At 33.2% G+C, this 16,106-nt stretch overlaps 1 protein-coding gene across 1 annotated transcript in view; it reads right to left on the reverse strand.

Annotated features, from left to right (window-relative positions):
- Nucleotides 1-16,106, reverse strand: part of LOC150097465 (salivary peroxidase/catechol oxidase-like) — a 126,255-nt gene that overhangs the window by 35,060 nt on the left and 75,089 nt on the right. The window contains exons 5-7 of the mRNA XM_090406928.1: nucleotides 14,962-15,070; nucleotides 12,704-12,921; nucleotides 10,812-10,982 (exon numbers count right to left, since the gene is read on the reverse strand). Of these exons, the coding sequence (XP_090263054.1) occupies nucleotides 10,812-10,982; nucleotides 12,704-12,921; nucleotides 14,962-15,070 (498 nt within the window). The remainder of the gene's footprint in view (nucleotides 1-10,811; nucleotides 10,983-12,703; nucleotides 12,922-14,961; nucleotides 15,071-16,106) is intronic.

A 16,106-nucleotide genomic window follows, 5' to 3' on the forward strand; every position in this document is an offset into this window, starting at 1 on the left:
GGCGTTATCACCAATGGTTAGTTTAATATTCTCTATACAGAAGATGTAGTTTTTAAATTTCAGCATTTAAAGCTAAATTAAATATTTGGTTTTAAATGCCGCTCATTTCTGAGTCTCTCTGTATAGAGAAACATATCTGAAAGTTAAATGTTGACTACTGAGTTTGTTAAAATCTTAAGCAATTCTTAAAGAACAGGTATTTCTGGATTACTGAGACTAGTCTAAGAAGTACTTTTTGGAGTGTTTACCTTTGGCAAATGGAACTAAAATGCAATTAAAAGCAGCCGTTGAACTGGGAGAGGAGGTAATAGGATTTGTTTTTGTTTTCTTCTGTAGATGTGAGGCGGATATTAAACAGTGGGATTTTAAAGTTATTTCGTGCCCACTATAATGGGATTCGACAATACTTAAGCCCGCGTGATGTGTCAACAATGACACTTGTCGCCACTTTGATAAATATCTAAGTGCAGAACAAAGAGATGCAGAAGATCACATTAGGATTGATTACCTACTGTAAGTAGTATTTAGTAAACAACTTTCGACTCCTGTATGAATAAAAGGGAATTCCCAGTTTGGAAAAACAAGGTGAAATTCTTACCGAACTGGAGATTTATGAAGATACAAATTACCACTAGAGAAGCACAAACTCGTTACTACAAATGAATGTGGAGGTCAACGAGCTTTTTTTTTTTAATGTGTATATTCTATAAGCGGATGACGTAACAGCTTCCGGCTTGCATACTTTGCGACTTAAAAACAAAGGAAGCGTACGAAGGTCGTTGAGGTAAAGTCAGCAGCAGAGTCTAATGGCAGAATATATTTTCTGGGAATTAATGCTATTAGTGGATCTGACGTTGCTATGGATATGCCTTAAACTCCGGTTTTGTTCTAGCTTACCAACATGTTTCTAAACCTGTTTAACAAATAAAGAAAAACAAGATTAAGTTGGGTATTCAAACGTTGTGTTGTGCCTATAAGAGTGAATGTTTGCATTTTACTTTAATCATTTCTTGACATGTAAATGTAAAGATTATTTGCAATTCATATAAAGAGTAATATTTAAAAAAAAAAAGCGATTTTTTTTACATCACGTGGTCACTGAAGTGGATTAAAAATCGCTGAAAAACGACAGTTAAATGATTGCTCAAAGCATTCAGCAAATATTTTTGGAACTCCAAAATGTTTTGAAATAAAAAAAATAAACAAGAAAATAATAAATAATAAAAATGAAATGATATAATTAAACACGCTAATGTAATAATAATAAATAGGAGAATCTCAATAATATATAAATAATTGAACTGATTAACAAAAAAAAACAACTTCTTTATTTTTATTAATGATAATGCTTATTAATATCATCATACGATATAGATAGCATTAATATGTTATTTTCACATTTCATTTCGAATTTTCTTATTGGGTGCGTTCTGTTAGTATTTGTATGGAGTGAACGTGAATTTGGATCACGAAAAGCAAAACCTATATAAGATTTTCCGAACAACAAAGTTAGAAATGATTTATTAAATAAGTAAAAAAGTTTTGCACATTTCTTATACCTTTAAATGCCTCGAAAACTTATAATTACATTTGCGTTATTTGAATTTAATGTTTAGGTTCTGAATACGATGAGGTGTATAAAAAGTGCAAAATATCAGCTCGCAAGTGAAAATGATCATTCGAGGGGAATATGTGAGAATATTTATCGTGTGTTTCCTCATATGACCACAAGATGGCATTCAAAGGAAGCGTATGGCTTCACGATCAGTTACAAGATTACTGAAAATTGTCTCATTTACTGGGCTATACAGCGTTATCCGATTTTTTTGTTAAGGACAGCCGGTTCCCGAGTTAATCGATCTCTGGAACGGGCAAGTGGGTTTTTTCCCCCCCGGAAATTGAAGAAAATCGACCATAGAATCCACATTATTTCAAAGTAACATATCCTGTTAGGGTTCGGTACCAAGAGATGACAGCACTCGTTTTCCCGTCTCCTCATTGGTTGCCGCTTATAATTAGTGATTGTCATAGGCCAGCTATTTCTGATTGTCTACCGGTGGAGATTAAATTGCTACTCAGTCTCCAAAAGGGTTAACAGGTCTTGCCTACTCTCTATAAGGGAATAAAGGGCGTTAGCTGATTATCATTATTAAGGACAGAAATTTGTCACCAGTTTAGATGCTTCATTTAAGAAGACAAACATATTAAAACGATGGACTTTTATATTTTATTACATTCTTGTAATTTTACGTTTTATTACAACCCTCTTCTCCTTTCCGTAGTTGGGCCAAAATACTCGATAAAATAACATAACTACATTCCAGATTTGGCCGAAATTGGATGAATGATGCAAAGATGTAAATGTTTATGAGATTGACCCCCTCCCCTTCAAAGTTCCATTCATTTTAGTCTGAAAGGCGGCAAAGTCCAAAAATTGTCGAAAAATGATATCATTTGAACGTTTTTCGTTATTCTCGAAGTATTTTTAATAGATTTATCATTTCAAATTTGGCAAGCAAGTCCTGTTGATCAATCTGTCAAGTAAATACGGCGGACTGATATTATTCAAGTTACTTGAGTCAAAGAAAGTGGAATTTGGGTCCTAATGATTTATATAATAAGAATAATCAGTACCATGACTTGATTGTTTAAATTTAAGATTTTAATTTTTTTCTGTATTTTTTTCATAATTTAAACACCTTTAATGTAATAACTTGTTTTATAGTATAATATTTTTGAAAATTACAACACGACCTATCTTTCTGCTCGTCGGTTGTAACTCATGCCAAACGAGTTTTGATATACTGCGAGAGATTCATGACGCGCATGCTTCACAGCAGCTGTCTAGTTATAAACATCAGAAAGGTAAAATACTGCCTTCCTCCGCAGTTCATCATTACTTCTGGCACCATTTACGTAGGAAAACGAAGACATGTTAAAGATTCTAGAGATATTGACGAGAATAATTCCGGACCTCCTTTTCTCTCCCTCCCTTTTCATTTTGAATGCGCAGTAAAATGTTCCATAAAGCGATTTTAGTTTATTTTTTTCTGGGTCGCGAGCATAATTTATTTCTAAGTGACTATTTTGATGGAATCACTTCTGTACGAGTCAGTATAGGAAATGCACTATCGGAGCCCTCAAGACCTGCATTTTCACTTTCGATATGCAATGCAGCGGCAGCACAAACAACCATTTGGAATCGTAACATGATTACGCTATTGTAAAGTAAAGAACCTTGGAATGAGGTTATTGCTTTGTATGGACAGTATATTCCATTCGAGCAACGATGGCACATTTTGCGTGACATATTTTCTGCACCTGTTTGTAGACAATTTTCTGTTTACATAGTACGATTCCTATAATTAGTCTAATTGTTTTTTAACATTCTGTGTACCAATACTTCTATTTCTGGATATTTGAACACGTAAAAGGAATTTGAATCTAGTAATATAAAGAGTACATACTAAATCTTATCTGCGAAATTTGAAAATTGATATTTCAAAATATGAAAGCGGATTATTGTTTTAAAGTAGCTCAGTTATCAATGCTTTTAAATATTACATTTATATGGAGTATTTTAGGATCTATAAACATATTTACTGATACGTATGCATTAAGATGAATAATACAGGTTTTCTTAAAAAACTTGGGGCCCACAAAATCATATTAATATTTATGTTACAGTGAGATTTTCTTTAGATGTCCTTTGGACTTTTTTGTTACACTAATGCGTGGTTCATTAGTTTCCAATCCGTTCTGGGGAGACTTAATTTGGAACGAAAATTGAGATGCATAAATAGATAATAAGAAAGTATAACCGTATAATTTTGAAATGTAAGATTTTAACTTTTCTTGTGGAATGATCCATAAAGAGAGAGCACGAAGTTTAGTTATTCCCCCCCCCTACATTGGAATAACGACAAGAGAAAATTCAAATTTATATTTTCTGCATGAGCAATTAGGGATGCGAAACATTACTGAGATCGTTTATTGCCATTTTAAACGTAGTAACTAGGTTATTTAATCACTTGTTTCATATTTAGAAGAAATTATTTATAATATATTTTACATGCTGAGGAATTAAGTACAACTGCAGATAATTTAATATAGTACAATTTTAATCATATATTAGATTTCCTTAATTTCCTTAATTCTTTGATTTTTTTTATTGTTTCTTGCAATTATATATTAACAGTATTATTTTTATAAAATAGCATTAGATGAAGGTTTCACCTTTTCTTATACCAATGAAAGTAATTCAGAAATCAAAACTGAAAAATCTGATTTTGATATTTCCTAATCTCTCTCTCTATGATACAATAATGTTAAAATTAGCATTTAACATGTCTTTCAGTTTTTAGCAAAATGTCTATGAGAATCATTTTTTTCTATTTATGTATGAATATGTAAACGCAAATTGATATCAGTGAATCATCATCAGTGACGAACTATCCTGCTTTATAAGTGAAAATAAATAAAAAAAAAATGACTAAAGTGAAAATAATCATATGAATAGTAAACAACTGTTGACGGAAAGACTGCAAAAGAGGGGAGTCGAAGTCCCATCCATATTTGTTAAGGAGATTTCAGTTAAATGCTGATAATGATTTCGGTAAGTCCTTGATGTGATCGCAAACTCTTAAAAAACTACATTTACATTTTTGGTGTACCAAATGTATATACGATGAATATCTGTATGATTTTTATGACAGAATTCTTCTGCTGAAACAAATGAAACTACAAACAATAGATGTCACTACATGTACGCCAGACAATAAAAATAAATTTCTACTTCGTAGTCAACGTCACAGGTGCAGCTGTCAAGTCTGTTTTCAATCAGAAATATTTAATCCATTATTGTAGGATGTTAAGAGTCTGAATTTTTAATGGAATTATGCGTTAATTATTTCCTCATGGCTTAACTAAGTCTGAATCTAAGAAGTTATGTAATTGGTACAATGAAGCTAAATTTTTGTTGTCTGCTCATCATCCGAGGGTGACACTAATAGTTTCTTCTTCTCTCTCTCTCTCTTCCGATATTTTTGAATGATTGCAATTTGCTTGACCACATGCTAAAAAAGAACAAAACTCACTTCCATTAGTTGTTTTCCCTTTTTATTTCATTTCCTTTAGGAACTGCAAAGACACCAGCTGCCTACAGGGACAAAGTAAGACAGATGATATCTAAGTAGGTTAGGAAATAATGTCGTGCCTTCTTCGTTCTTTCCATATCTGATCTCTCTCTCGGATATCATCCTTTGTTTCACGAAATCATTGTGTAAGCCTTTTGTGTTGGTCCGTCACGAATTCCAACATCTGTCACTGTTAACGGATCTAGGCTAATGCTCACGGTTTTTAAAGATGATAAATTAATCACCAGTAGGTGGCGTTCTAGGCGTCTATCATTAAGATGGGTAACCATTCGATTTTTATCTTTTATCTATTATCTTAATAATGAGGACAATGGTAGAAAAATGTTCTTAATGAACTGTCAGTTTACGTTCGTTCAGTAGTAGCGAATGGGTTTGCACGAATTTTTTTTTCTTAGTTGTGCCATATGCCATCGACAAGGCCATAAACGTCTGAATTTTTCAAATCGGGTATAGAAATCGTGATTTTGTAAGAAAAAAAAAAGGCTGAGCAGTGTATAAAAAATGGAAAAATTAAGAGGGAAAAAAAGGAACAATTTGGTAACCTTATCTTGAATGGACCGGTTATGGGATAAATATTTCTGAAAGTAGAATGAGTAAAAGGATAGGGCGTGTTTAACTATTCCATTATTATAGCTTGAAAGAGGATTGCAATGGCCCCGTTTCGTATTACTGATTCTGAGGGAAGGAAAAACGGTTGGTTTCGTTATCACTGTGACCATTTCCAGTTTCTGTTCTGAAATTTATTTTTATAGTTTTGTAAAATAAGCTAATAGTTTAGTGAGTTGGTCTCTATACCCAATAATTTGCTTTCACCATCTAAAACAGATCAAAAGCATAATTTTATTTCATATTGAGAGGTAATGACCTCATGAAATTTATATCTATCAATTTTAAATTTATTTTGTTAAATTTTTTGATAGTTACAGAATGGATATGAATTAAAAAATTTCCTTTCGAATCTAATGCACTCAGCCACTGCTCGTAACCCCCCCCCCCATAGTTCTTCTCAAACACTACTCCCTCACTCCTGATCGTTTATAAAATAAAAACCAGAATCCTCTATACAGGATCGAAATTGCTTATTCAGAACACAGATTTATGAATGCTCGATGTTATCATTGATATTAATTCGTCCGGATATGCGATACTTGATAGTAATATATGACACACGCTGGTGGCAGTGCTATTTTTCTCGGGAGTCGTAATTCTCATTGGTCACCCATGAAAATTTTATCGATATTCTGCTTAACAAAGTCCTTTTTTTTTCTTGGATTTTTTTTTCATAAGACAGCTGATCTATTTTATTTTTTATATCTTTTCTGATATTCATGTATCCGAAAACTTTTCAAATTTTCCTTCATCGAGTATTCAGCTAGTCGTATTTATAAAAATACATGTTAATACCAGCGCAACTGACTGTGATCCTCTCGTAGTATTTTTATAATACAGAGAGAATTATTACAGGAAGATGATATTTGATGACACAAAGATTTCATAACTTACAAACGTATCATACATATACTTCTACTTCAGTAGCGCAGTCTGGTGGTCAACGCGACGTTTGCTATTCGGTTGGAAGATCCTGGGTTCGCATCCAGTTTAGGCAATGATAGAACCTTTATAAGAGATTTTGAACTGTAGATGTGAATTGGTCGGTCACATATGGAGATGGAAAGTGTTTTTCCTCTGAAACTTTGGTTTATCAAACTAGCTGAAAACACACACACACACGACTAACAGTTCTAATAAACTGATTTCGTAATGAAATTAGGATTTAGCATTACTTCAGCCATAATTCATTTAAACCGAACCAAGGACACTGTATATATACTCCAGATTACTCAAAAGAAATAGAATCTTGCTCTGTCAAGTGCATAAAACTAACAGCAATAAAATAAACTGACTGCAATAATGTTGGAGAGATGCTTCTCATTCACGACATTATTAATCATATTATATATAAACTATGGAATAAATATTTTACTCTCTCAGAAGCCTCCGTAGTTCAGTCTGTTGGTCTTTGTAAAGACAAAGTATTTTACACGGACAAGTTCTTCGCGTCCTAGATAGGTTCAAATCCCGTTTAAAACACAAAAAACGCCTTTACAAGAGTCTTTTTTTAACTGAAGACGAGTTAGACTGTCTCATACGAATGGTGGAAGGGTTTTTCTGCTCCAAACTCGCGTTTCTTATCCAGTACAGGAAACTGGCCAAAAGAATACAACCACTTTACAGATATAACACACTGGTCTCACAGCCTTGGTTGCTTCATTCATAAATTCCAAACAACCAGCAACCAATCTTGCTCTCTCTCCGTTTACTAATTTTTCCCCAAAGCAACGAATAATCACAGGCATTATTATTCTTCTGACCTCGCTACAAGTTCGTACTCCAGGCGTCACAATTCGTGCTCCGTAAGAGAGCCAACACTCGACCCTTTATGATTTTTATAGAGATATATGTAAAATAAATAAATAAAAACCCATTGAGAATTCTGACAGCCTCTGACGAGCAGCAATCTTAGGAGGTAAGGTAATATCTCCCCTTTGAAAATTTCTCCTCCTGCTTTAATACAGCGTTCCTCCCACTTTTGGAAATATCTCTTGAACTGTTCTAAAGGAATGACTTTCAGTTACTCTGTCACATTATGTTTAATTTCATTTAAGTCTTGAAACCCTCGTCCTTTGAATACAGATTTGAATCTAGAGAATAAAAGGAAGTTACGCGAGACCGCATCTAATGAAACGGGTGAGCGAGGTGTGATTGTGAGCCAGAAACTCGTGAGTTGAAAGAGCTGAATCTCAGTAGAAACTTTTCAGCAATCCTCCTCCTTTACAAATCTTTCCTGTCTGAATTTGTTGGTAAGATCCAAATGAGATTCCTGTTTTACAGGCCAGCTCTTGGGGGAGGCACCAAATCATGGGTGCGGGATGTCAATGTTAGTCCAGAGCAAGGATCATCTTCAATCAGTCGAAGTTCTACCATCTTTAAACCTACCGAACCACTCGAATGTCTTTGAACGGCTTAAGATATTATACCCTAAAGCTGTTTTAAGCATTTGATAAGTTTCATCAAAGCATTGCGGTGACCGAGGTCGGATTTGTTATGTTATGTTACGACATGTCTATATAAATATCTTTTACAAACCAATAGGCTAGTATACCAAGTTTCTTTATAATAATAATAATTGTCCCAGAACCTTTTGAACGGACTCATACAATAGGAATGTCTCATTGAAAGTGAAATAACAAACTGGTGATGCGAATAATACTGATAAAATATAATAATAGCACTAATGATTAAATTAAGTAATGTTTGCGAATAGCATCTACAAATAAAATGTTATTTATTTATCCCCCCACAGATTGTTATTATTAGAACCAGAAACGGGAAATGCTACAGATATCTTTTTCTGAGTGCACAATGCCCACATTAACTTAATTAGAAGGAAGAACTATATCCTTCTTCACTATTTCATCGTATATCGTGTGTTTATAAATTTTGATTGTTGGTTTCGAAGTGAACACGGAAATACAATAAAAATAGATGAACCAAATGTTCCTACAAGATTCAATGACACTAAACTAGTACGATTATCACTGAGATTTATGCCGTAACCTAAATCTGAACGAAATCCAAGATAGCTTATTTATTTCAGTGCCGTTGAATTAAATTGCTCGTTTATTTTTTAGCATTTGACGAATGATGTTCAGTAATGAAAAGTATTTCTATTTATTTGTCTCTCTTCTCGACGAAGTCGGTAGTTAAGACGATATTTGATGACTGCGATTATGTGCTATTAATGGATCTAAAGATACAGTAAAATATGCGAATATGAAATTAGTAGCATGTAAAATATATCTTTTTTTTTTTTTTTTTTGAGGGGAGAAGAATGTGCATACTTGAACACAGTAACTTCTGATCTCGCTTGCTTCCAATACTTTTCGTTTCACCCAATGGATTCTCCCTTTATAGACTGTATCTGCCAGGACCCTGTCGGATATGTATAAAATCTTGATTTATATATTTCGAATACAAATCAAGAGCTTGTTTTTAATTTCTATAATTTATTTTCAAATTGCTTTTCTTATAAGAATACTTATCACATCTGTAGGAAGTATGTTGTATGACATTCTGGTAAAGCGTGTTAGAAATGTTGTGACCTACATAATTGAAATGGAAATGTTACACTATTGTATTGTAGGTTTACTTAAACCGAAAGGTTTTAGTAAACCTAAAATACATCCGTACACAGGGTGGGATAAGGATTTTTTCCCCTATACTATTAATTTAATTTTTTTTTTGTATATTACATAGTACAGAAACCCTTCTCTAGAAACCAAATATAAAACGTTTTCAAGTCACTTCAGGCCTCCAGTAAGCGTGGTGTTGGTGTTACACTGGAGAATTAAATTAATTTCCTTCCGGGATTCGAACCCGTCATCTGTTGATTGGAGAGCGAATACGCTAACCACTCGGAGCCAAACGGGCAGCACATTATCCACAATAATTAATTCACTTAAATAATTAAATATTTATCACATTATAGTAACCACATACAAATTTTATGGAAAGGATGCAACATGCTCCTATAGATTAAGAAGTAATTGTACAATTATCTGAATTTTTCTTATACTCTAGTTAAATTTCCTCAAAATTTCAAACCATTAAATATTTTCAATTAAACAGAAATCCAGTTTAGTGTAGCGAAAATATTCACGAATATTTTATACTATAATGCAGTTTTATTGCTCTCTATTTTATATTTATTTCTTCACATATCGACATTTTTACGATAGCAATGTCATATACAGTATAGGTATCTTTGCGCATTCAGTAATATATTTATTTTGTCAATAATAATGTAACCGTTGAAACAGTCATTTTAGAAATACTGTAATGATATAACGCAAAGTAATTAACTTAGATCCTATAATTCAATATTTTAAATAACGTAAAAAGGTTTATGAACTTTTAAATATACCATGCATGCTTTTAAAGAATGCATCGCATCATAATATTACATTAGAATACTACAATTAATCGCAGGTCTGATTAATCGAGAGAAAAGCTCTTTAATCAGCAGACTGTAAGCATGGATGCAGGGCCGGCTCTAGGCTTAGGCACAAGAGGCACCGGCCTAGGGGCGTCAACATCGTAAAAAAAAGTAATAGTATTAGTCGAAGTAATAGTACAGTGTACAGTAATAGTACAAAAATGTGCCACTTTTTTTTTGACAATAACTATAAACTACTTTTAACAATAAAGAATTTTATGATGCCTGTCTTGTCTTACAATGCGTTGATAAAACTGGTCTAGGGGCGCCACAAACCCTCGAGCCATGATGTTTGTGAATATATTTCAATGGGGAGATGAATTCCATTTCCCGGTGTGAAACTATCGTCCAGCTTGATCTGGATTGAAAAGTTCCATACTTATCTCTATAGCAGAGTTCGCGAACTATCCAACTTCCCACCCATGGTACTAATATACTATAAGCATATAAATTTTCTTGGGTTTAATCTGATGAACAAAATCAGCAACTTTCTTTTCCATGTAACTTACAAGTTTTAATAGATTATAACTACACCAATTTTAGAATACTAATCTTAATAACAATTATAGTTGGTTATTTAAAGTTAGTGAAATCAATACCTAACGTCTGAGCTGCAAGTGTGATGTCATGGTCCAACATCTGTCCCCAAAAAACAAGAAGAAGAGGGATGTGGTTATCCTTCTTGCTCACGTCGTGGTGCATCATAAAGCTGACGATTCGAGGGCTAGGGAGTTCAGATCCGTCGTGACTAAGACGAGGGATGGAAATACCTAAAAACAAAGCAAACTCCACTTTAAAAACGTGTATAAATGCGAAATTAAAATAGGTGTAGGAAACAATGAAAAATGTCCATAAATTGATTTATAGGAAAAAAAAACATTATTTACCCTTAAAGATTTGAAAATAACTAGCAAATCTGGTGGGTAAGTGAACTAGCTTCAAGAAAGGAAATGAAATTTTATCATTCGTTTCTTTAATTTTTATTTTTGGAAAACGAGAAACACGGTATAAGGTATTCATATTTAAGAATTTAGGGACACAAAACACACGTGTTGAGATTATTATTTTACTAATTATTAATAAAATAACATTTGACGTTTCGACCCCTATATCGAGATCATCAACATCAGGATGCATGTGTATAGGGAACTAAATTACATGCTCTTGTAACCAGTAAATTAAATCTACGCTGTTACTTAATATTTTTCTTAGCCTGACCTCTAGCGATAATTAAATAAAATAAAACTTGAAAAATATTTTTTTTTAATTAATAATTAATAAATAAAATAAATAAAAAACTACAATAAACTCAGCTAAAGTCCTCATGTACTAAGATTCTTCTGGATTTGTACAGTTCAGATTGTATACTATGATTTTCTTCAGGACTTGTACAGTTCAAGTTGCTATTGAATGTTAAGGGGGGGGGGGGGAAAGAACCACGTCAAGTCTTCTTGTAGTGGGATTTTTCTTCGGCTTGTTCTGGTTGCTATAAAGGTTGCAAATGGGTCCTCCACATTCTTGGAATGGTTAGGCCATCATTTTTGTTCAGATTTGGGTTGTGTTTGAGCATTTCACATGCTTCTTTAAATTTCCTCTCGAACCAGATTTTGGTACAGTGTAGGGACTTGCTATTTTTCCAATCAATTCTGTGGTATGTTTGGAATGCGTGGTCAGAAAGGCCGGTTTTTCCAAAATGGAGGTATTTAATTGTTGTTTGTGTTTGTCCTCTTAACAAAACAGTGTAAGGTAAATGACTGAAGCAGATATTAGTCTAGTTATGTGAAAGAAAGCTTCACTCATAGTCAAGATTTCGGCTGAAGCAGACCAACTATAATCACTAAAGTTTTGCTTCTTATATAAACAGTTTTCTCTGAGACAATTTACCTTAGCTCAGTAGCTTTCTCAGTAAGAAAGCATAACTTTCTTCAATTTGACGTTACAAAATTATTGAATGAAAGGCTAGTAAAATCCATTATATTCTCAATATTTAGAAAGTTAATGGTTTCGATGATGGTCAGACATCTTATTAGCGAGTTACTTGGTGTTGGTATTCACTACACTGGTATCTAAAAGCTAAGGACGAACTACATTTTTACCTGTATATGAAAATATTTTCACAACTACAGTGAAATGTAGATTTAAATTTATTGCCAGCATACTAGTAAATTATAGTAAACCCTAATGTGTTATGAATTTCGTACAAATTAAATTGCACTATGTTTTCGGGAAAAGTTACAAATTTCTCACTAGATATACTGTTAAACTTGGCAAACGGTAAAACTTCTGCAATGGTTTACTTTTTTTTTTCTAAGCATTTGCCTTGTAGGTAAAGTTTCCCAGGAAAAAACATTCCAGAGGAACCACTACTCTGATTCCTATCTCGAGAATTTAAAAAAAAAATTTTAAAAAAATCATAAACAAAGAATATTTGTCAGATACTAAGATCTAGTTTTCACTGTGAACTGAATTCAAGAACTGAACAGATACTTACCGTCTCCGTATTCAGGAGGTAAATACCGTACCATAGCAGAACGCGCACTTCCCCAAGATGGATTGATTAAATTGTTGCACATTCCGGTTAAGGTCCGATATCGACTCATCTGGCACTTGACAGGCTTCAGAAAGGTGGGGCAGATATCTTTGATCGCTGTCTTACTCGTGTCGATTCGAGGTAGACCATGGATAATAGTGTCCCGAGATAAAGAAAACCTGCAAGTAAAACGGTTAAATCTAAGTGACGGCCTGTTCCAGTAAAGATATGCTAAAGAAAAAGGTGAAAAATGAGGATATCGATAAAGTACGGCAACTGCCTTTACGTTTGTTGCAAGATTCAGTCATATAACATTATTTTTGGTATTTATCAGTTAATTATGAGTAAGAACAATGCTATTATTATTATTATTATTTTGAAAAAGTTCAAATTTGCCCATAAGGCCTCATTGGTACTGAATAAGACTATCACATGTCTTATATCGGTTATTTCTCGTATGCGTATATATTATAAAAATAAAGTACAGTAATTCATTTTAAAAATAAAATAAACCCCTTCATTTAGTATTTAGTTTTGTTTATAAAGATCAACATAATATAATATGTGACTTCTACATTGATTTAACCTTGGTATCTTTCTGGCTCTATCTCCCACTGATGAGATCTCAACAAATGTCGAAATCGATCTCGGTAAAGGGCCTTTTCCATATTGTTTTTGCTTGAGTAAGGGATTAAAACAAGAAAATAATTTTTTGTTAAGTTAATATAATAAATAGAATATAAATTCATCAAGCGAATCATTATTTTTAGTGGATAAATAAAACAAGTTATTACAAGATAATTTAAGTGCAAGTCGTGTAAAATTGTCTTAGATAATTAATCTTGTTTGTTAATTTAAATTTTGAAGTTTTGTAGGTTTTAAAGGGCTTAATAATGGTTCAATTTCACGGACTTGTTGAAACACATGATAAGCGCAAAATCTAATGCTGCGAAATAACTTTAAATACACTTTTACATTTCTCTGTAGAACTATTGTGTGAAAAAGTTGCCTGGAACCTAGTTGACTGTTAGAAGTGTAAAACGTCTGTGGGAGATATGTAATCTCTGACTGGTAAGATTTCAAGCTAACTAATAGCGAAAGAAACTGTTCCTTGTAGAAATTTGAGATTAAAAAAAAACGAATCAACTCAGAATAAAGACTTTGAAACGAAACGTTTTGAACGTACTTGCAAATAAAACAAACCTGTAACATCTGTAGTCCTTGATCTCACTACTTAAGAGACCTGAACTCTAAGCCATATATTCGAATTTCACTGGAGCTTAAGATTTCCTTGATCTAACAACTGTTTCTAACTGTTGGTTTCCATTGGAGACCAGCAGAAATTTAGGATCACTTTGCCGTATACATTTAGACCAAGAAATGAAATAGAACACACTATATAGCATTTATCTTTAGTAAAGTATATACATTCGGCCCAGATGCGCAATATATATCCTCTCCGGGTCAAGTCAACCCCGCATTCTCGAGGTGTGGCTTGTTTCTACTAAAGGGTTTCACTGAGTGATGGCTTTCATCACTCCAGTCAACTTACATCTGTTTGCTATAGGCTCTTCTGTCTTTCGTGTGTTGGAGAAATATATAAAAATAAATAAATAAATAACATGGAAACTTAAAAATAAAATCTAGCTCTTTTTTTTGTATTTCTTTCATCTTTATCTCCAGACATATAGATCTATGTGTGGATTCTTTTCGACACGTTTCTTTATTCATAACCTTTTTTCGCTTTATACAGAGAAACTGCTTTCAACCGCTTGATTGAAAACTAGACCTGGCAGGACATGCGATATGTGAAGTTCCTCTAGTAACCTGCATAGCAGACCGGATCACTGAGACAAAGAAAGAGTGAAAAATTCCCTAAATGCTCTATTAGTGAAGAATTTTCTGTTTCACATTTCCTAGAAAAATTTTCTTGATTATTTATTTTATTTTTAAAGTTTTTATTATTATTTAATTTTATTTTTCCTTTAGAAACCGAATGTGCGTTATTCTGAAACGGTGTAAATAGAAGGGTCGTAAACCGAGGGCCTCCTGCATTGTATTTAGCAACATTTGCCTCGAAACCGTTACCAATTTCTATCTGTACAGTTCATCGCCAAAACGATGGCCAATCTCATGGAACAAAGATACTGCTAATATAAACGGTTAACATATCACTTATAATATACAGATGATAGACTACAAGATGCAGTAATGCTCACCGGTCTGCCATTATCCTTGTTGTTTCGAGTACCATTTCCGCAGGTACAGCAATGTGCTCGGGTTCTGGATAGACAGATGACAGTTGATATACCTCCTGAGGCACTTCTCCTGCAATAGAAATAAAGACATTGTAAGGAAAATGAAAGAAGTATAAGAAAAATCGGAAGATTTTAAATAAAGTAAAAAATTGACGAAAATCATTTTTCCCCCCCAGATTCTTAGAAATCCTGTTTAGTATAATTTATTTATAATAATAATAATAATAATAAAAGCGAAAGAGTAATTCTCAAGACTTCAGTAAGCTGTTTAATTCTTTGAATTATTCAATATGTACAGTAGTCATATATAACTAATTCGTATAAACATACCGAGTGTATATACATATGACTACTGTCTAATTACGTATGACAGTAGTAATACTTATATGACAATATGTACTGCTTACGGCTGATAGTTGAGAGTTGGGATGAAAAAAATCGATTTTCAGGAATTAAAAACCCTGCCACCTCTTTACAGCTGGTAGTACGACTTTCAGTCTAGGTGTGGATATATATTGCTTCGTGAATAATCTGTTCAGTGTTATCGTTATTGTGGTCATTGCAAATTGCAATCAATTTTTATTGCGTTCTATGCCTTTTGAAGTGGGTGATATGAAAATCAACTTCACAGATAGGTTGAAAATAGCATTTCGAACTGAGGAAACAGAAGCGGATGGAATTGAATAATTTTCTTGAGCAGTTTTCTTGTAGTTGAGCACCTCAGGAATGTAAAGGAATAATACAGTGACGAATTTGCTGCTAGAGGCGAGACTACCAGCTAACATTACATGCTTTTGTGTGCTGTAACCATCTGAGTAAAGGTGAACATCAAAGTCTAGTCCAACAATACGAGTGTTAGGGTTTAGGCTTATAAGATGGCAGCATTTTTCTTCTGTACTCTCTCCTGAAAGTTTCTAAAAATCTTTGAGAGTCACGAACTCATGTTTCGATGATAGCTAAGAGTGGAGCTGACTTCATACATATAATGGAAAGAAGATTTGATGAAATATTAAATTGCTGATGCTCAAGTTTTTAACAATAGTTCTATTAACATTTGTTAATAATTCGAGATTTATTCTGCCTGAAGACCGTTTATTAATTTTCAT

Source organism: Typopeltis vanoorti, chromosome 17 (assembly GCF_054136105.1).
Source record: "Typopeltis vanoorti isolate ZY-2024b chromosome 17, IOZ_Tvanoo_1.0, whole genome shotgun sequence".
In the NCBI taxonomy this organism is placed as follows: Eukaryota; Metazoa; Arthropoda; class Arachnida; order Uropygi; family Thelyphonidae; genus Typopeltis; species Typopeltis vanoorti.